General features: G+C 34.2%; 2 protein-coding genes across 2 annotated transcripts in view; both read right to left on the minus strand.

The window, feature by feature from the left end:
- The window catches only part of LOC130672891 (dipeptidyl aminopeptidase-like protein 6), a 55,886-nt gene extending 52,072 nt beyond the window's left edge, over positions 1-3,814 (minus strand). Inside the window, exons 1-5 of the mRNA XM_057477663.1 lie at positions 3,622-3,814; positions 2,680-2,841; positions 2,432-2,584; positions 2,228-2,355; positions 1,934-2,145 (exon numbers count right to left, since the gene is read on the minus strand). Coding sequence (XP_057333646.1) covers positions 1,934-2,145; positions 2,228-2,355; positions 2,432-2,584; positions 2,680-2,841; positions 3,622-3,654 — 688 coding nt within the window. The 5' untranslated portion in view covers positions 3,655-3,814. The remainder of the gene's footprint in view (positions 1-1,933; positions 2,146-2,227; positions 2,356-2,431; positions 2,585-2,679; positions 2,842-3,621) is intronic.
- A 14,456-nt stretch (positions 3,815-18,270) lies between these two features.
- Positions 18,271-22,881, minus strand: LOC130673929 (uncharacterized). Its single transcript, XM_057479144.1, has 9 exons — positions 22,602-22,881; positions 22,243-22,418; positions 20,536-20,646; positions 20,412-20,469; positions 19,146-19,321; positions 18,885-19,075; positions 18,650-18,808; positions 18,458-18,577; positions 18,271-18,385 (listed from the first exon to the last, which is right to left on the minus strand). The coding sequence occupies exons 1-9, from the start codon at positions 22,879-22,881 to the stop codon at positions 18,319-18,321; spliced, it is 1,338 nt and encodes a 445-aa protein (XP_057335127.1). The 3' UTR covers positions 18,271-18,318.
- Positions 22,882-23,235: the final 354 nt, after the last annotated feature.

Here is a 23,235-nt window from a genome sequence, read left to right on the forward strand (position 1 = left end):
AAATATATCATGGATATAAGGATTTGTCAATTGATATTAAGATCAAATTTTTTTTTGTTCAGACATCGTTTAAGAGATGTTACGATTTTTCAAATAAAAAATTAATAAATTCGAAAATTAAAATCTTGATGGCCTTAATTTTAAATATTGAATAGATTATTTATTGCTATCACATGAGCGATTAAGGTGTCCACTACAGATCTTCTAAATCCTTGATTTCAATTACAAAAAATGTATATACTATAGTTCATCTTACAAAACTTTTTTTAAACAGTAAAAATATAATTTTTGAAATCTGATACTATGTCTCAACAACCTATCATGTCTCAATTAAAGTTTAGAGTTTTCCGACAATTTTCTCGCAAATTAGATTCTATTGAGCTACTTTAATATACGGAGAGAAATTAATGATAACAATTACAATATATTATGGGAATGGTTCCCATAATGCATGGTAACCGATTTTTTTGAAATGTTGATTATAGGAACGGCATCCATATATATTATAGTTATCATTACTATAATATTATAGGAACGATTACGATAACACTATGGTAACCATTACCATATATATGGTAATGGTTACCATAGTATTATAGTATCCCGACTAGAATTTCTTCCTGATTTGCCTGAAGTACCATAAGGACCTTATCAGGTTAATATAAGGTTTGCCTTATTAGGGCAAACCTGACAAGTTCCTTGTCAGGACCTCGTCAGGATATCCCTATTCAAAAAAAAGTTATTTGCTATCGGGTCAACCTGACGAATTCCTGATCAGGACCTCGTCAGGATATCCTTATTCAAAAAAAAGTTATTTGTCATCGGGTCAACCTGACAAGTTCCTGATCAGGACCTTATCAGGATATCTCTATTAAAAAAAAAGTTATTTGCCATCGGGTCAACCTGACGAGTTCCTGACCAGGACCTCGTCAGGATATCCTTATTCAAAAAAAAGTTATTTGTCATCGGGTTAACCTGACGAGTTCCTGATCAGGACCTTATCTGGATATCCTTATTCAAAAAATAGTTATCCCATCTCTTTAAATATTTCATTTACAGGCTAAAGATTAAAAAAAGTACAAAAGAATATTATATAAAAATCACGTCAATCATTGTAGCACAGATTTTTTACCTCTTCATCAGTTATTCTTTGACATCATAATGAATATTATATTTACACTTTCAAGATCACTTGTGTATGCCAGGCCAGTGGATAGCATCGAGGACTTTGAATCGAAAGGACGCAGGTTCGAGCCCAGCAGGTATCGGGATTTTTTCATCAATAATAAATATGTTTACTCTCTCTAATTAATGCTCTCAATACAATAGATAACGTTCTCGATCGAATTAAAATTCTCTTATTTTTTTTTTGCAATTAAAAATTTTTTTAAAAATAATTACTAATAAGGTAATCCTGATAAGGATTTGATGAGGATATCCTGGTAAGGACCTGATAAGACAATCCTGATAAGGACGTGATGAGGATGTCCTGGTAAGGTCCTGATAAGGCAATCCCGATAAGGACCTTATGGGTCTTAAGCGTTACATCCATATCAGGATCCTCGTCAGGATACCCTGATCGGGACCTTATTTGAAATAAGGTTAACCTGATAAGGACCTCGTCAAGCCCTTATGAAAAATTCTAGTCGGGTAACGTTTACCATAGTATAATGGGAACGATTACCATAATATTATGGCAATCATTACCATAATTCGTTCACATGTGATATGGAAACTGTTACCATAATGATGGGAATTGTTCCCATACTTATGAGAACTTTTCCTAGAAACCATGGGCCTATATCCCATAATTTCTAGTAATGATTACCATAACGGTATGGGATGATATTTCATAAACGTACTAGGAACGGTTACCACAAATGTCTCTCCGTGTACACATATGAATTAATAAATCGTTAAAAACACAAATTACCTTCATAAAGCCAGTCTGGAAATCCATTAGATAAAATACCAGGTACAGCTGTATTAGTTACTCGATATCCGACATTAGATGTTGGACTTGTTTTATAATAAATATCATAATTTTGAACCATTATAATACCGTGACCTCGAGGAGTCCATTGTGCGTACAACAAGTAAGGATGAGCGTATTTTTCCAGATCAGTAGTTAGAGAAATTATGTCACTAAGGGTTAAAATATGATGATTAAAATGACTTAATAAAAATATTTCAGAAGAAATATGAAAATCATTAAACTTTCACTAACCGTGCATTAATATCATAAATAATGTATTGGGCAAGGAATGAAAATCTATATAGTTTCTCAACATTTTTAGATAAAAGAAGATATCGATGATCTGACGAAAGAGAAAATGTTGTTGGATTAAGATGTCGCTGTAAAATTTCACAAATTAATTCAATCATGACAAACGGAATTTTTTCCCAATTCAATTGAATGAGAAAAACTTACAAAAGTTTCATTCGGCATAAGGCTGCGAGCGGTTGCATTTGGATCAGATGCATCTAATAATGAAATACCACCCCAAGGATCACGATAGCATATATGACGATTACTTACCCAAGTACCATTAAATGGAAGTGGAGACAACTCTCCAGATAATATCTAAAATCGATTTAATCGATAATTATTGTATATTATTTTTTAATTAAAAAGAAATTTCTTTTTTTGTTATTATTTTCATAAAAAAAATAATTTACATCAGATAAACGTAATCGCGTTCCACGAACACGAGGACCTTCGTCAGGAGGCGTTAAAACGACCACGGATGTAACAATCAAAGCAAGAACAGCAATAATCACGAGTAAAGCTATCAAAATTCCTCGCCAATTTCTTTGATTAGGATTTGTTGACACCAACTCCTGAAAATCATTCAATATTTTTTTAAATATATGATAATCTTTGAAAAATTAAATAATATATCAGTTGTAAAGCTATTTATAATGGTCACACGTAAAAAATAAATAATGTACAGTGAGATGATATATTAATAAACGATCTTTAAATAGAATAATGTGACCTTTCTTACACTTTATTTGATATTTTGATCCATTGGTATTAAATAAGCGCTTGTTTTTATTATAAATAATAACACGGTTTTTTTTTTTTTGACAATAATTACAGGAAAAGTGATATATTATTATAATCATCCAAAAAAATTTTATATTTCATAATAATCCTTATTACATTTTTGGGAGTTTTAACCAAAGTCGAATAAAAATTAGACTAGATTGAAAAAATGCACAGAATTTTTCCACATTTTATTCAAGTCTCGAGCAGCTAATGGCATTTATTTAACAGCTATTGCTTTAGTAGCTACACTCTCATGAAATCGATACAGAACAAATTAGTGGGGTGCTCAATTCAACTGTGGAACCTTGTTGCTCTAATAATTACCGCGGTTAAACACGCGCTTTTTTTTGTATTTTCTCTATTCAAAAATTTGATCGTGTAATAAAGTCTATAATTATGTTGAGTATAAAACTCTAAGAATTGAATTTTAATTGAGTTTAATATATCATTTTCAAATTTTTGTATTATTAATATAAAATTAAAAATTAAAATGGCTACTCATTGATTTTAATTAACTTCACATGAATTCAGCCGTTCATAATAAAATAAGATGAAATTATAATAAATACCTCATCATCATACATGTTGTCGTGATCAGCCATTTTAAATAACTTTTTAAATTATTTATTATCTTTAAATATTAATAATGCTTCCTGTTACCGCATTCGTAAATAAAAAAAATTTTTACTAACAAATATAAGAGATTATAATTATAAGACTGATGCGAACTCCGCTGTCACTAAAAAAAGTTTTGGTACTGTGACTAGAAGGATCCGTAGTGATGCTGTAGAGTCTGCGCGAACAGCTAGTTGCGCAGAATTATAGAGTTTCAATGAACATCGGGGGTGAATGATGAATGTTGGTATAATATAAATAATTATGCATTTTACTGAATTTATGATCGAACTAATTATAATACTTTTTTTTCAATTTTTCAAAGAAAAAAAAAATAAAAATAAAAAAACTACCTTTTAACGTAATTAACTTTCCTATTAGCGTTATGAACTTCGAGAGCTTTTCCAACGTATTGCATGATATATTGCCGTGATAATTATCTTTTCACAAAAAGAAGTGAAAATATATAATCAAGGGTAATGCCCGTGTAAAAAAAAAAAGTTCGAAAAAAGTTCGACTTGTTGAATTTCGAAATTGGAGACAAAATCGAATTTTTTCGAACTTTTGTTAGGTATCAACATTTTTAGATCTTTTTTGATAATTTTGATTATACTTGAAAATTTAAAAAAAATTTTAAATTTCATATCGTTATAATAGTTAGAAATTTTAACAACTTTTTTGATAATTTTAAGTAAAGAAGTTCTAAAAAAGTTTGATATATAAAGAACTTTTTCGATAATTTTTATTATAGATGTGCAGAAGAAGTTCAAAGTTTATAGTACTTACCCGATTATTTTCTTCTATTGAAGTCCGGAAGTATCAAGATTTTTTCGACGATATTCATTATAGAAATTCAAAAGAAATGCGAAATTTTTTTAATTAATTGAATAATTTTTAGTATAGAAATTATAGAAAAGTTTTAAATTTTCAGAAATTTTTCGCTAATTTCAAGTGTAGAAGTTCTGAAAAAGTTCGATATTTTCAGAACTTTTCCGATAATTTTAATCGCAGAAGTTTGAATGTTTCAGAACTTTTCGTATGATTCCTATTAAAGAAGTTTTGACAAAGTGCGATATTTTTAGAATTTCCTCGATAACAGTAGGTGTAGAAGTTCTGAAAAAGATCGAGAATTCCGAACTTTTATGCCAATCCTTTAAATTGATCCATCTGGATAGCTCAACTGGTAGAGCACTCGGGGCGATACCGAATTGGTCTGGGTTCGATTCCCAGTTCGAGCTATCTATATTTTTTTCAATTTATCTATAAATTGTCTTATTGAGAAGGTTATTTGCATGTTTAGGTTTCCAATATATTTAAATGGAACCGTTTTTCCGGAGTGATTGATCAAAATTTTACGAAACAATTGAAGGAACGAGCTTTGTACAGGTCTTGTAGCTGAGATATCGATTATGACAGTTAAAAGGATCTTTTTTCGTTTGAACGCTGATCTCTGCGACAAATCGTCGAACAAGACCAATAAAAAAAGCAAATTAAAGCTGAACATATATGGGGCATTCTACGCCAAATAGACCACTTTTGAAGCCAACTCCTTTAGGTTTGGCTGAAAATTTTTTCTCTTTTTCTACACCATCAGAAACGTTTCTCATAATTTTTTCAAATTTTTTCACCCAACCAAAAAAAAGTTATAAATTTTTGAAAAAAATGGCTTTCGTTATTTTAGATAGCTATAACTTTTTCAAAATTCGACTGATTGGGACGTTTTTTTTTTCGAAGTTTTTTTTTTAATGTACTTTTTTAAAAAAAAAAAAATACAAAAAAATTATTGCAACCTATCTTCAATTTTTCGATGTTTACCATTTTTGATTTTTGAACTTTTTATTTTATATAAAACCTTGACATTTTCTGTAAATCCTCAAATTTTTGTTGTGATGTTTTTTCGATTTATATATTTTTTTTTTTTTCCAATTGAAAAGAAAAATTTTTTACAACTAGCTTCATTTCTCATAACACCATGCTTAAAATTTTTGAGAGTGCTGAGAGAACTTTTAAATTTGGAAAAAAAAAATAATAAAAACAATAAATTTAAATCAATCATCGAAATAATTTGAATTTTGTTCGAAAAATCAAGTTAAAAAATAGAAGGACCTTCTGAATAATTTTTTTGTATTTTTTTCTGAAAACTACATTCAAAACAGAAGGAAATAAGAAAAAAAATTTTCGTTTGCTTCCTTTTCGGACAGATGCTGGCAATTCAAAAAAAAAATTCTTTTAATCACAAAACAATGAGTGTAGAAGGAATTTCTTTTGAATTGCCACCATCTGTCCAAAAATTGACCAAACGAAAATGATTTTTTTTTACTTTCTTCGTTGTTGAATGTAGTTTTCAGAAAAAGATGAAAAAATTATTCAGAAGGTCCTTCTATTTTTTAACTTGATTTTTGAACAAAATTCAAATTATTTCGATGATGACCATTTAAATTTATTGTTTTTATTTTTAACTTCCCGCTAAGAAAATTTCAAATTTTCAAAAAAAGGGAAGTTATTGGTTTCTTTCCGATTTTTGAAAATCGAGTTTTCATCAGATGTTGACGTTTTGAGATCCTAGGAAGCTATTCTGACTATTCTCGGATGGACGTCCGTGTATGTGTGCGTGTGTGTGTATGTGAACTTTTTTTATCCGACGATATCTTTGGAACGAATCAACTGATTTGAACGTATCTAGTGGCAATCGAAATGGCTCACCAAAATTTAGAATTGATTAGATTTTGGGGTAGATCGGTCATATAGTTTACGAGTTATACGAAGAACAAAAATTAAAATTTTTGTTGTTTTCGGTTATTCGCGTATAACTTATAAACCACTTGCCCGATTCGTCTCAAAATGTAAACAGTTTTAAATCTTGTTGAGCCCTTTCGATTGCCACCAAAAACGTTCAAATCGGTTCATTCCATCCAAAGATGTTGTCGGACAAAGTTATAATTTTTCAGTGAAGGTATGGTTTACCGGCCTAACATATTTTTGAGCTCGAAGAGCTCAAAAATTTACAAGTAATAATGTTTCCGAGCTCCCTGAGCTCGAAAACAGGAGGAAGTTTTGGATCTGGCCCGCAGAGTCAGGCGGTTTTCAGATTTTTTTTATTTTATTGTATTTACCTTTTTACCGGGATCAAGCTTCGTTGCGAATTCCAAGAACTGCACGGGTGTTATTTGTTTTGTCGTCAACTAAAAATTTAAATTATCAATTTTGGCTAATTTCGATCTTGTTTTGATTTGATGGGCTTGTCTCTAGTCGGTAGGGTAATTTGAAGATACATAACAATCGAATAATTAACGATCACCTACAATAATGATCTTTATTCAATCAAATTATTACATTAACTAACATTTTTAATAATAATACGTAACTTCCGTTCATTGTAAAAATCTCACGGTGCAGAATTTAGCAATACTATAATAATTCACCATACATTATAATACATTCTTTATTGTTAGTTCAGCTTTTCTCGTTCTTACGCTACTGCTAATGTTAACCACATTGGCTTCAATTATGATTAGAACAGATTACTATAACAACCAAAAGATACCGGTTAAGTGATTATAAAAGGAATAAGATGCAGAGATATGTAGAGGAGAATAGAGAGACAAAAAATCGAGTGAGTATTTCTTGAGTACTTAAATGGAATACGGTGGGTCAGTAGTTGGATACTTGACTAAATATTACACCAAGAAAGGAAAGAATAATTATGTTAGAATAGATTTATAATATTTAAGGTACAAGAGTAGGACTCATGAAAGTAGTAAACGGTTGATAGAAAACAATTTTTCTTGTTCAATATATTCTTTCACTCCAAAAGACATTTTGAAATATCATTTATTATAGGAACGTTTGAGAGACATTAAATAATCTACTGGTAGGGGATACACAAGTAAAATACATGGGACGAGAGACAATGAAGATATAAAATGTAAAGTGCGAGAGGTTATAAATATATAAGAAAACAATAATCGGTAACAATAACTCAGCATCCTGAGATGACAAACAGGTTTAAGGACGAAAAAAGAGAAAATGAAAAATATTTTGAAGAACTTAAATAAGAAATATGAAAACTCGGAGTGAAGAATGTAAAACTGAAGTTGAAAGTTAATATGAAAAATAAGAAGACAGGATAAAATCCTATTACTACAACAGTATTTTATCCTGTTACTTCCACAGGACTGCAATCTATTGCAGCGCTTATTTTTTCCGCATATGATAATAAGGTTAAGAGGAGAATAAAGAATAGAAATAGGAAAAGTGAAAGCAGATAGGAAAACGAAGAGAATCGACGAAGTGGTTGGAAGAAAAATGGTGATAGAAAGTAAATTTCATAACATTTTTACAGTCTTTAACTAGTGAAGGAAAAATAGTGGGAAGATATTAAAAATACTTCGTTAGATCTTATAATGTGAGATCAAAATGTGGCAAAAATGAAAACTACTATTGAAAGCTAGTACCCATATAATAATCTTGTTCAAGGCTTGAGCAAGTCTGGTCTCAAGATCGATAGATGCTAGTACCTATTTCTACGTATGTATCTTGCTGCAAATAGTAAGTCTAGTGCAAGCCTTACACAAGAAATTCATGCCAGATTATAACTAAATTCCGGAGGAAGACTATACATGAAAATAGTTATGTGCTCGGCTTGTTCAAGATCCGCTCAAGGCCCAAAATAGACCTTGAGCCTTCAGCATATCTTGAGCAAGCCATGCGTAACCTGTCATAAGTAACTGGTGCAAGAAATGCGTCAGAAACTATTTAACTGGACCGTACTTGAGACGTCTTCAATATTCTTGAGTAAAATGCCTTGAACAAGTCATGCACAAGTCTGGATGACGAATTCTTGCTTCATGATCTTGCGCAAAATCCATACTTAGAAAAAGACACTAGCGACTCGGGGTTTTGCTCAAGGAACCGGCACCAGAATATCACTCAAGCATGTGTTACTATAGTAGTTGTGGAGTCTATGAGAAAAAAAAAGAACTTAAAGGGATCCGGTAGTCTCTAATTTTTGAAAAACGCTTTATTTTTTATAATATTTCAAGAGTGTCATCTTTGAAAAATGTAATCTTCAATTTTCAGGATAATATTGACGGTACTTTTGGTTTTACAGCCCTCATAGTCCTCCTCTTAAACCCTACATATTTATAATTTTAAACTCAATTATCTCAATACTACTATTTTCTACACGGTGGAGGCAAACAAAACAAACTATTCACCTAAATCAAACGAAAAAAATCTGGGCGTCGGTTGGCCCTGCGGGCCAGCCTCAAAACTTCCCGTTGCTTTCGAGCTCAAGGAGCTTGAAAACATCACTGTGAATATATTTTCGAGCTCTTCGAGCTCGAAAATGCTATTACATGCAATCATTTTTTTATGAGCTTTTCAAGACTTAACAAGTAACGTTTTATGCTAAAGTTTAAAAGTTAAGAATCAAAAATCATTAATGAAGAAGCGGCTTTTAAATTTTTATTTTCGATTATGTTCTCTGAAGTACATGTATTGAGGCAGAAATCAATGTCAGTGATCAAAATCAAGATTTGAATGAGTTTTGACTTAGGTCAGAGCAATAATATATGGAATATCCAAGAAAAACATTAAAGACTGGGTTTTTTCAATTTTTTACTGACAATATGTTTAAAACTAAGGAACAAGTTACATGACATTATCTGATCATCGAAAAAGACTATATTGAGAAAGAGTTGGTATGATTTCAGACACATTTTAGCACAATATATTTTGATTTATCCGGAAAAATAACATTGATTGTTATTTTTTTAACTTTTCAGCGCCAATATCTTTTAAACTAATTAACCGATTTCGACGTTTGAAGTGGCAATCGGCGCGTTTTATTGAGTTCTAGAGCTGATTAGATTTTGAAATTGATCGGATGGGTCACTTCAAAGATAATCGAAAAAAACCGTTTTTTATCATTTCTTTCGCCAACGATATCTCTCGAACAAATTAACCGATTGAGATGGTTGAGGTGGCATTCGACGCGGCTTATAAAGTTCTAGAGCTAAATAGATTTTGAAGTCGATCGTTCAAGTCGTTTCGGAGAAATCACAAAAAAACTAAAAAAAAAATTTTTTTTTTTTCGTAATTCGCCAATATTTTCGAGTCTACTTGATCAAATGATCTGAAATTTTCAGGAAACATTTTCATTTCTGATGAAAACTCGACTTTCCAAAATCGGGGTGAAAACAATAACTTACCAATGTTTCGAAAATCCTTGATTTTCTTAGCGGGAAGTTAAAAAAAACAGATACAAATTTTGCATCAGGTGGTACTATATTCGGTTCAGTGGTATAGAAAGAGTTTCATTTTTACATAATGAAAATTAAAACGGGAACAAGTAGGGTGAACGAAGTTCTTTTCACTAATAGGTATGAAATATTAGACAACTAGTTTGATGAAATTAATTAAAAACAATAAAGAGTAATAACCTAGAACTCTTATATAGTAGCTATTGACATGGTAACCATAGCCAAGATAAGAAGTTTTGTAACGCTAAAAATCTAACACTTTGTTTAGTCTAGCCTTTATTCGCAAACGTATGACAAGGAACTTCGTTCCAAAAGTAGTTGTAGTAGCCATATTTCAACAAATTTTTCTTTTTTACTTGTAAATTTCCAAACCAGTAGATGTTGTCCAAAATTCATATTCAGTGAGCGATTAAGGACTTCAGAACCATTGTTTGTCTTTTGAATGCTATTGAATACCGACCATTCTTCACTGAGATATAAAATATTTGAAAAAATTTTTCATGCTTTTCAAAATATTCTCGTTTTCAATCCTATTAATAATTTTGATCAAGGCTCGTAGAATTTTCTTCGGTGGTAGATACGCTAATGCTCTGATATACTTCAATATTTAATCAATTTCTATATCAATCGTCGTTCTTGGTAAATTTTTTTTCAAACGCCTCGTAGCACTTCTTTTTTGCTCATTTTTCATGATTACCTTTAAGAAATTACAATTGTGCTAGCTAGTGAACATTTATAAACGTTACTTGCAGTTATATTATTATTACTACCCAGAGAAAAATTTTCTATATTATTTACGATACAAATGTGTTAGTCTTAATTATTTAAAATGGTGCGTAACAATTAATTATTTTGACCATCAAAAGTATTCGTTTCATGATTTGATAATTAGAGTTGATGCTAGAAATAATAACTTTTAACAGAAGCTTCTATAAGAAAGTTTAGTAGTATTTATGATTTAAACGGTAATGCTGACTGCAAAAAATGATAAAGGATATTTTCTTGATCCCGAACCCGAAAGTACGGACCTCCTGGCTGCTTCTTGCTCCAGAAAGAACAACTTTTGTTGCTTACACTAATTACAGCGCGCTCTGGTGGACTACGTTTTTTTTCTGACTCCGTCGTGTAACTATTCACAAGCGCGTTTGTGTCAGTATACTATATATACCCTTGTAATACATGCTTGAACAAAATTCTGGTGCCATTGCCTTGAGCAAAACCCTTAGTCACTAGTGTCTTCTTCTAGGTGTGGGTCTTCCACAAGATCATTTAGCAAAAAATTGTCATCAAGATTTGTGCATGACTTGTCCAAGGCATTGTATACAAGAATATTGAAGATATCTCAGATACGGTGCAGTTGAAAAGTTTCTGGCGCATTTCTTGGACCAGTAACTTACGGCAGGTACTTAGGCATGGGTTGCTTAAGATCTGCTCAAGGCTCACGGTCCATTTTGAGCCTTGAGCAGATCTTGAGCAACTCATGGGCAACCATTTTCAACAATAGTCTTCTTTCACCGTTGAGTTATAATCTGGACCGAATTTCTTGTGTAAGGCTTGCACTACACTTGCTATTGAAATCTAGCCACAAGTATTTGCAGCAAGACACATTGGTAGGAAAAGGCAATAACGTCCATCAAACTTGAAACCAGGTTTGCTGAAGCGTTGAACAAGATTGCTATGTGGCTAAATAGGTGAAAAATGTTATTATGCCATACTTTTAAAGAATTATCCGTTTGAAATATGAGTGCTTGGACTCTGGAATAGAAACACGGTCAACTAGCGCCACCCATGAACACTCACACAGACACACACACACACACACATACACACACACACACACACACACATATGTCTGTGAACGTGTACTTGGCATGAGACACTACCGTGTCTCCGAATACGGTAAATTTATCCTGTGCTACGGTAAATCTATTGTAACATCCAGCCCTTTTATTTTACATAAAATTGTTCGTTTGCGGAAAAAAAAACGTTCAAACCACCTCCAAATATTGTAACTTTAACGTAAAAAACCATAGACACAAAATATACAGTAATGGAAAAACCCGTAAAATACACAAATTTACCCCAGAATATGGTAAATACACCATAAAACAGTTGGTAAATCCACTGTGAAATTCCAAATCCACGCATTTACACATACACATACGCACACACACACATACATACAGACACTCGGACATCATTCTAAAAATAGTCAGAATAGCTTCCTAGGACCTCAAAACGTCGACATCTGATGGAATTTCTATTTTTGCAAATTGGGGTGAAAACAATAACTTCCCGAGTTTTTCGAAAATCGTCGATTTTCTTAGCGGGAAGTTAAAAAAAAGTAAACGTTTGAGATTAATAATTTTGCAATTAATTGGTGAAAATGGGTAAAAGGGCCGCTGACGAAAGAATAGATAAATTGCAAAAGAAGCTCGCTAAATATAAAGTGCTTGTAGACGGTGCTTTGGCTGAAAGACGGGCCAATATTGATGAGGAGGACTCTGATCTAGAATCTTCTGGTAAGTTCCAGGCAGACGCCATCTTAGCTGTCTATCTCTTATATTTTTATCTTTCCTTGTTTCTTTTAATGGCGAGCGTCATTCAGTGTAGAACTGTTGCAATATCAATTGTGTATTATATCAGTGACACTCGTACAATATGACTAGAAATGGGCAAAATTGCATCAAGTTCTGTCAGCTTCTTAACCTAGATCTCGATCTATTCTTTACAGATGGATCATCCATTGAAGAGTCTCGGTCTCAAACGAAGGTTGTCTCGACTGCTCATGACAGGGACGATAAGCATTCAGTTAACTCGGAGAAAAATTCTCAGGTTATTCCGAATGAAGTTGCAGTCCAGCTTCTAGGTGGTGCTAAAAATAATAATTTAAAAGACACATATGAGATCAATTCCTAGGTAGCTGAGCTCTGGAATGAGATCATTAAAGAAGGTCTTGAGAAAGAGATTAAGCAAGAACTAGTTAAATCTTATCTCCAGAAGGGTAACTGCTCTCTTGCTGCTCCTGCACTTAATGAAGTGTTATTGCCTCTTTTAAACAAGACCACCAAATCGCGTGACAAACATCTTGGTAATAACCAAGACCTGCTGGGACTTGCACTTGTGTCTTTGGGCCAAGCTTTGGGCTTGCTTGATGCATCAGCTCACAAAGACAAGAAGAGTATATATTAGCCGAATGTTGATGATAAATATAAAAATTTTCTAGAAGATTCTGTGACAGACTCTACGTTGTTCGGCGAGGATCTTGTCAAACGAATAACGGCGGCTAACTTGGTGGATAAGGTGTCCCAGTCGCTTAAATCTCTGCCAGTTAATACCCCATCATAACCTAAGGGTGGTTTAAACTGGAGACGCCCGCCTGTAAAAAGTCTTGCGACAGCTCAGGCGGGCAATAGATTCTCGGATCCTTTCAAAGGTTTCCCGAAGGCAGTTGCTTACAAGAACCAGAGGCCTCATCAGCATGCTCAGACCAGGAGCCAGATGAGATCATCACAGCTGACTCAACCATGTCGCAGTCACGAGTAGAGGTAAGAAAAATTGCTGATAGATTACGTCAATTTAAGCAGGCTTGGTCTGATATTTCGGCGGGCTCCTCAATTATTGAAATTATTGATGGGTTTCGTATACCATTCACCACCCTCCCGTACCAGTCACCTGCACCTTCTGACCAACTGGTGCGACCGCTAGATGTACCTTTCCTCGATGAAGTTATTTGTAACTTGCTCAATATTGGTGCAGTAGAAAAATGTATGCCGTGTGAGGGTCAATTCTTGTCTCCATTTTTTCTAGTTCCAAAGACAAATGGTAGTAAGAGATTTGTACTAAATCTAAAAGGGTTAAACGTCTTCATTGATAAAGTTTACTTTAAGGTGGAAGACATAAGATCTGCGGTCAGGCTCATGAGCAGAAGCTGTTATATGGCTACAATGGACCTACAAGATGCTTATTTTATGGTTTCCATATGAAGAGAGCATCGGCATTATCTGCGGTTTAGATGGAAGGGACAAATCTACGAATTAGTTTGCTTGCTATTTGGTCTATCGTGTGCGCCGTGGGTGTTTACTAAAGTATTGAAACCAGTCATGAGTTTCTTAAGAAGCAAGGGTTTCTTATCCACCGTTTATATTGATGACTGTCGTTGCTTGGGTGCGACCTTCATTGAGTGTGTGGCTAATGTTAATCATACCACTGACTTGATTTGCTCTCTAGACTATATTATTAATAATAAATGTCAGTTGACACCAGCACAAAAATGCAATTTCCTAGGTTTTCACTTAAACTCTGTGACACTAGCACTAGAATTACTATTTGAGAATAAGGGAAAAATTCTTGACTTGATTAAGAAATTTAGAAGTCCAATTAGATGTAAAATCAGAAATTTCGCACAATTTTTAAGCACTCTGACAGCGGCTTGCCCAGCGGTGCTGTATGGTTGGGCTCATACCAAGAGTCTGGAGAGGGAGAAATATTTAGCTTTGCTGAATTCTCGGGACAATTACGGGGCTAGGACGCATCTAGACCTCTCAACCTTGGCCGATTTATCATGGTGGGAATCTGTCGTCGGCAAGGTGTCTAACCCGATAAGATCAATGGTGTTTTGTAGGACGATATTTTCCGATGCCTCAGGTACAGGTTGGGGAGCAGCATGTGAAGGTGAGGTGGCTTACGGCAGTTGGGACCCGTCCGAGGCTGCAGAGCACATTAACTATCTCGAATTGCTGGCGGTGGTCAGAGCTTTAGAGTCGTTCACTGGTGACTTAGTAGACGCTGAGATCCTGCTCAGGATTGATAACACTACGGCTATTGCCTATATAAATAGGATGGGTGGTACCCGCTACCCAAAGCTCAATAGTATCACTGAACGCATTTGGAGCTGGTGTTAGGTTAAGACGTTATGGATTTTTGCCTCTTATATACCGTCTCGCGAGAATACGGAGGCTGATCAAATGAAGCTTCTCGTATGGAGAATGTTGATACTGAATGGGAGCTCACTTGGGCTTATGATCGTTTGTGTAGAGAGCTGGGCAAGAGAAGTATTGACCTGTTTGCTTCTGCGGATAACCACAAGTGTGAGAACTATTGTTCCTGGTTTAGAGATCCCAGAGCTTTCTGTGTTGACGCGTTTACGTTTAGCTGGTCATCTATACCATTCTACGCGTTTCCGCCTTTCTCATTGATATTGAAGGTCTTGAGAAAGATCGTAACGGACCAAGCCTGCGGTGTGGTAGTTGTGCCTAATGGAGCGCCCATCCATGGTACCCGCTATGGTTGTCATTGCTGCTGGGGCCTCCAGTGGTGTTTAAACCTGATGATCAACTTCTTTTTTCTGCTTGCAGGAAGATTCAACATCCTTTAGCCGGGAAACTAATGATGCTGGCGAGTTTATTATCAGCCAGACCTTTGGACAGAGAAATTTAGACAAAGCAGCCGTAAATATGCTGTTTCGCTCAGTGAAAGGTTCCACACTACAATGTATAAAAAATATATGACAGAATGGTATCACTATTGTTCGGAGAAGAATGTCAACGCATTCGATCCGGAGATTCCAGTAATTGCCAACTGGATGGTTCAGAAATTTGAACAGGGTGCTTCTTATGGGGTTATAAACTCCTACAGAGCAGCACTATCCTTTTTCTGTGGGGATCGGGTTGGTAAAGATCCAACGTTATCAAGACTGCTCCACGGTATCTATAGAATAAAGCCAGCCAAGCCAAGGTATGAGAAGACTTACGAGTTGGACCCGGTGATCAGCAAGATCAGCTCGTTGTATCCATTAGATTCACTGACTCTTCCGAAACTTACGTCTAAGTTAGTCGTACTCTTGGCGCTGATAACAGGGCATCGTAGGCAGACTCTGGTCAGCATTAAGCTTGAGAATATTAAGGAGGTCAACAAGGGTATCGAGATCAGGATCCCAGATCCTATAAAAACGTCAAGACCAGGAGCAGCTCAGCCACTTTTAATTTTACCAGACTTAGAAGGCCGGCCTGAATTGTGCGCCGCGTCAATACTCAGGCATTACCGAGAAGTGACAGAGACACTTAGACAAGGAACTCAGCAGTTACTGCTGACATCTCGCAGTCCCTTTCGGGCAGTCACGAAGGACAATGTGAGTAGATGGATCAGGGATTTCCTAGTTAAATGCGGAATCACGTCTGATTACGCGCCACACAGCATTCAGCATGCTAGCACGTCTACCAGGTTGAAGAAGGATGTGGACATGTCAGTGATAAAGAGTCTCGCAGGTTGGTCGCAAAACTCGCAAACGTTTGATAGATTTTACAACTGCCTGTTAGTAAAAGACAGACGCAAGTTTGCTAGGGCTGTACTTTAAATGGCAGCAGTACATCCAAGCAATAATTAGTGTATACGGATGTGATTATTTCATTCATTTAATTATTTGCTATTTTTTTGTTATTACCTACCTACCTATCAATCAATAAAGAGTTATTATAACCAGAGGTTCTTAGTATTTCTTGGTATACATTTGTTTTATTATAGTTCTAAACATCTGCAGTTAGTTTGATCTCGAGAGCGAGACTCGAGTCATAATGATGACGAAAGTCTCGCTCGAAGAGATCAAGAACCCACTCCATTTGATTTATTGTTGGTAAACAACTTTATCAACCCACCCAGAAGAAGTGAAGGCTAAACGGTATGAGGTCTTAGGGGCAGGAGAGAGGTAACTAGATTGTACATTTTAAAATAGAAGCTGAAAACTGTGGTGACATCATGAGGACAGTAGCGTAACTGCAGTTAGTTTCATCTCTTCGATCGAGACTTTCGTCATAATTACGATCGAGCTTCGCCCGCCTTCGGCGGGCTCGCTCAATCTTCTAATTCCTTGAAAAATCGACCATGAGAACAAATGCATTAGCTAGATTTCAAAAAAATCGACCTAAAAATCATGTTTAACTCACCATACAGTCCCACTGAAGTACCAAGCGCACCAGGTGTCAGGGCAGTCTAAAATAAACAGGACCCTTCGAATTTTATTTTTAAAAAAGATCAAAGGCTTTGTTCAAATCTCCCGCACTCTCATCTTCAATTCTCACCGCCGATATATAATCGACAGCACAGTCGATTAGTCATCAATCATAGGCGGCTCCGCTAGTCGCATTCTCATCGAAAAGACCGCTCGAGTGGGGATGAAGAAGACGAATGCGCTGTCTCTCTCACTCTTTTTAACGCTCTCTCTCATATATATAGTTTACTGTTCTCATGGCTGACGCCTCGTGCTAATTTAGAATCTCGTTTTCTCTTAATAATCAATTGCGCTCTCATAAAATGAATCGTTGCATTTAGCGTGAAATAATTCAAAGTAATTATTTCTTATATTATTTTGCTCTCATCAGTAAATCTCATTTATTCTCAATTAAATTTGTCTCATTGCGTGTACCGGGATTGTTCGCGCCTCGACGCCATCTTGGCCACGTGTTGAACGCGAGTGATAATTAATTAAACTAAACGCTAAAAACAATTTATCAAGTGCTTTCTCATGCTCATTAATTCTCAGTATATGTAAATAGTGTAAATAAAATATTTATTGTTAATTTTTACGAAAATTCAGTGTTAAATAAAATTATTCACTACCCGCCAATTCACACATACCAGATCCTCTCATTCTTATCTAATTATTATTAATTATTTAAATAGGCGGGGAGAAATTTATTTTCAGCCAGGAAAACCGTTCCATTGGAGCACCAAACACTTAGTTGACTGGAAATGATTTTTCCACTTCTTTCACTTTTTTTAAAATAAAAAAATCATGTAAGCTTTGGCCATCCGTGACAGCTTTGACACTTAAGGTTGTTAGGATTTCTGGTAGGACATCAAATAGCAACGTGAAGATAATATTTGCTGGTTGAACTCTACGACACCCTACCTTCGGACCCAAAGTCTACGCATACAACTAAATTATATTTAAAATATATTTTTTTATATTTTATATGTATTATTAGAGATAAATTTCGAATATATTTTTCATATATGCGTACGCATATATTCTACATATATTTTAAATATATTCATAAATAAATTTTTTTACATTTGAAATCTTTATTATTTCCATGGGGGTTGATTACGCGCGTCAAAAGATGAGTACTTTATTTAAAATGAAATAATAATAAATTTTATCCGGGCATACGTCGAATCGGTCCCATTTATCCTTGAAGTTTAATGTAGTTTTTGCACTTGTAGATGTTTCGACGTTTTCCTATTGTTTCTAGATGAAATTGCAACAACGTACGAAGTACAGGTGATTATGAATAATTTAATCTTATTTTTTTTTATTTTATTTGGAAAAGATTATTCATTAATATTTATACAATTTTGCTTGAAGTACAAAATTTTAATTGAAAGTTCTAATTAATTATCGTAATCGTCTTCTTCTTGATCATAAATTATTCGCTGTAAACAAGTGTGATTGCTGTTGCTGCAACAAAAATAGCTCAAGTGAATTTCAACACCTGAAATTTGATCGAAAAATGAAAAAAACATCACTTACTTGACCATCGATCTAACGGCTCTTTTAGAACATTCGGACCAAGTGAAATCATCACCATCCCTCTCATCGGCGAGCATATCATAAACACATTCCGCACCAATCTTTTCATATATTCCCAACCTACGAAAAAATGTAATTACCGTTAAATAAAATTGTTAAATACATAAGGTATTTAGCGCACAGAAATTTTACATGATAGAGATAGATTTGGCAGCAGTAATACTAAAAGCCGAATTTTTCGTCACGATTCCTCCTGATGAATGATAATTAGGACCATTTATAGTTTCACAAGTGAAAGTACTCGTCATGTAACTGGTTCCTATCGTTCCCGGTGGAAGAAGAAAATGCCAGCTTAATTAAATAAAAAAAATTATTACTCTTGGGACAAAGTGCCATACTTCGGGGATAAAAGGATTATTGTACTTACTTTGACATATATATAAAAAAAATATAATGGAAGTTTTCAAACCGATCAATATTATTATTAAACCACCCCGTCATATTATTAAGCAAAGAAGCAGCGAAATAAGCTTTCGTAGAATGAATAATGATTTTTTGTTGGTCCGGAAACTCTTCGGTGTACTGAACGCGTGTCGTTGGTCCCCATATATTTGATTTCTACATTTAATAATTATGATTATGAAATATTAAATAATAATGACGAAAAAAAGATAATTTAATGATTTACTTTCGGTATGACGACTCCAGCGATAGTCAATTTTATTTTGGGATTATCAAGTTTTTCAAAATATTTATCTACTTTATTCCATTCCGTCAGTACTTCATTTAAAATATCTTGTTCTGTTCTGGTTTCAACTTTACTATCCCAATCAATGACTACTAATACCGCCGGAAAAAATATACCTGGAAAAAAAGAAAAAATGTCAGAAAATCCAAAAGCATACCTTACTCGCTGATTTTATTTTTAATCATTACTTTTATTTTTTATATTAATTTTTTTTCATTATTATTATAAATTTTTATTCAAGTTATAAATTATCAATTAGATTATTTTATTCTTTACATTAAGTTTAATATTTTTGTCAACATTTATTTTAATTATCTCGTCTTTGTGTTTGAGATGTTGCTCTTTTTTTTTGCAAACCAATACTGTTACTACTGTAACTGCAAGTAGTTGATGGAGAGAAAAGATGGAAAAAATAATGATAATAAGAGTAAAAATAAAAATGGCAGCTAAATTTTTCGTGAATAATCAGTTTTCGTTGAAATAAATTGAAGAAATAGTGATTTTGATCAGGGTTCTTGTGATAAAAAATACGAAATAATGAAAAAAAAGTTAGGCTGATTAGTTGTGTCTATCGAGAGTCATCGTGTTTACGGAGTTTCATACGTAACAATTGACAGCATTGGTTTCTTGAGTTACAATAATTTATTTTAAACCAATAAAATAACGAATCGACTGAACATTAGGTTCAAATTATTCCTTAATAAATTATTAATATGCTAATATAAAATTCAACCAATGTTAGTGTAATTAAAAGAATATCTCGCAGATTTGAATCACGGTGGAAACACCGAGGAAGTGTAAACACCGTGGTTACACGGTGGGTTTGTTCCATATTACCACCGTGTATACACGGTGGTAAAGCCACCGTGGCACCACGGTGGATGCACCGCGTAATCACAGTGGTAAAATGGAACAGACCCACCGTGTTTCCACCGTGATTCTTAACCGCCAGGGAAAGTAGAAATATTTTTGTGTGAGTAAAATAGTCAAAAAAAAAAAAAATAAACATTCTTAAAGCACCATCAGCGCTTACTTTGATAGCTATCTTAGGCAAGATCTTGAAGGCACAGTATATATAGATATAATATTTTGCTGTTTTCTGCTTGACTTCCTCAAAATTTGCTCCAGAATTGATCAATATTGCCAATAGGGTACGCGTTTGAGGTGTGCAATTAATTAGTTTATTTTATTGATAAGATTACTTACCGCTGAATTTGTTTTCTGGATTACGATAGTAGGTGTAAGAAGGGGATGCTTCAAATTTCTAATAAAATTAATAATTACTAGTCGTTTATAATAATAATTGAGATGATTATTTCTTTAAACTTACGTTAACATAACGAACAACTTTTAAATAATCATCATGTGGATATTCCAAATAATAAACTGGAGTATCTGGCCTGATTATGACGCCCTCAGTTGAAGGTGATCGTTTAGTAAGCTGTATTTTTTAAATTACCATTGTATTGAGTAATCAATTAATAAGAATAATACTAAATTTATTTTAAAAATTTTTACCGAGTGAGAATCGACAAATAAAATGCTCAAGAAGGTTACCAGCGTTATTATTAATTTAGTAATTAAATTATCTGCCGAACAAAAAATATATCAATTATTCATTACTTATAAAGTTGTCATTGATTTTTTAATGTGTTTTTTTAATTTTACTCACTCATTTTGATGTCCGGGGTTTTTACTTGGATAAGTTACAACTTCGATGATAAATTGAATACTGGGTTCTTGTCGTATGCTTATATACTTAATAAAGACAAAGAAATGACGTCGCAATATACAATAATAGTTTAAAAGTAATTAAATTATATCGATTTAATGAAGCTTTACATAAAAAATCTTTTAGTATTTGAGAAAACACACACTTAAATATTTCATCGCGAGATAAAAACTATTAATTTTGTTTATTCCGATAAGTAAGTCATTAAAGTAAACATATATCTATTTTTTTATGATAAAAAAAAAAATCTAAAATTTTACACGATCAAATATGAGCTGAAAATATTAAAATTTTTTTTATTTATATTCATTATGGAATAATAGAGGGACCATGTGTTCTAAATATTTAAATATATTTTTTTGTCAATGAAGTTCACTTGATAACACCGGCACATGTTTTGAAAGCAGGTTAATAAATACTGGGATTAGTAAGGTGGGAGAGGGTTGATTAATAAACATTGATTTACTTTTAATGTTATTATTATTATTTTTTGTTTTATTGTTTAATAAATTATCACTATTTATTTACACTATTTACATTAAGTAGTTAACTATCAGTTAATTATTTAGTACTTAGTGCTACGTGCACAAGATAAACCCGCGCAAAGTTAACACGTGGCAGAGATCTTCTTTATGTCTTATAATTATAATAATTGGCGTCTCTTCTTCCTCTTCGAGATAGCAATTGCGCAGTTAACTGCGCAAGTCATTAATTTTCAGCCAATGAGTGATTTAATTGAAAAGTCAAAATTATTTTTAACCAATAGAGAAGTTTGTAACAAGGTGGCGTGATGAGACGACCAATCGAAAAATTCGTTATAAATTAGCGTGCTCGATGCTGCTACGCGCATGCGTCAATAAGTTCAAACGGAGGAATTTTCTGATTGGCTGAAGTGCTTCTGTTAGTTGAGCGATTCAAGAGGTGCTGCCACCAAGATTATTGGTATGAAAGGCGCAGTTTTTGAACATACCCCTCCCCTCATTCTACAATAGGGTTGGAGCATTTTGAGAACATCATCAAAAACGCTCTGAGCTGCGCTTATGAGACGTCTTCATCAGGTGAGATTGACAGAGGAGAGAACTTTACAATTGGGTGTAGTTGGATGACTCGAACAAGAGACCATTTTGATAGTGGCAATCTCTCGTCAGTGAGAAGTACTAATGAGCCGACTTGAATCTGATCTTGAATCTTCTGCCATTTTGAGACTGACTAATAAGCTTGAAGATATTCAGCCGACGATCTCTCCCAGAACCGTTGAAATCGTTCTTTAATACGTCGAAAATGAGAAAATCTTGATTCTGATACCTCAGTCAATGAAGGTTCAGGTATTGTAGTTAATGCTTCATCAAAAATGAAATAACCTGGAGTGAGAGCTGAGATGTCTTCTTGATCATCTGAGAGGGCACTGAGTGGTTGTGAGTTTAGTACTGCTTCAACATGAGCTAGACATGTCGCAAAGTCCTCGAAAGTGAGAAGCGTATCTGAGATTGTTCGTTGAAAATGATGTTAAACGGATTTCACAGCCGCTTTCTACTTTCCACTCATGTGGGGTGCTGCAGGTGGATTGAAAACCCATTTGATTTCATCATTGGTGAGAATACGTTAAAGTTCTTGACATTACTTGCTTGATTGACGAAACAAGTTCTTCAGAATGGCATCAGTACCTTTGAAATTCGTGCCACAATCAATTCGGAGGGTCTTGCAGAGATCACGACGACTGATAAAACGCCTGAGTGTTTTGAGAAATCCCTCTGCTGAGTAGTCTGAGACAGCTTCTAGATGAATTGCTGATGTTGTTGAACACATAAACACTGCAATCCAGCCCTTGAAGCTCTTTGCGCCTCTCTCTTGGAATGTTTCCAATGATATCGGGCCAGCATAATCTACATCTGTATTTTCGAACACTAAAGATGGTGTTACACGAGATGCCGGAAGTGGTGCCATGATTTGTTGAGCTCGAACCCCATGTATTCGAGCGCATACTAGACATCGTTGAATAAATGATTTTATAAGAGCGCGACCACCAATAATCCAGCAAGTTTGGTGGATATGAGAAAGGGTCAGCTGAGTGCCACCATGGAGAGTTCTTGAATGAGCATCCGCGATGATGAGACTTGAGAGTTTGCAGTGTCGAGGCAGAATAGCTGGGTGCTTATTGTCCTCGTTTAATTGAGAATTCTAGAGACGACTACTAACTCTTAAAACACTAGTATGGTCAACTCGTGTAGGTAGCCATGAGAGGACATGATTCTTGTGAAGTGTTTTGCTGGCTTGAATAGTTTTGATTTCACCGGAGTC

The sequence above is a fragment of the Microplitis mediator genome, chromosome 8 (genome assembly GCF_029852145.1).
Source record: "Microplitis mediator isolate UGA2020A chromosome 8, iyMicMedi2.1, whole genome shotgun sequence".
Taxonomy (NCBI): domain Eukaryota; kingdom Metazoa; phylum Arthropoda; class Insecta; order Hymenoptera; family Braconidae; genus Microplitis; species Microplitis mediator.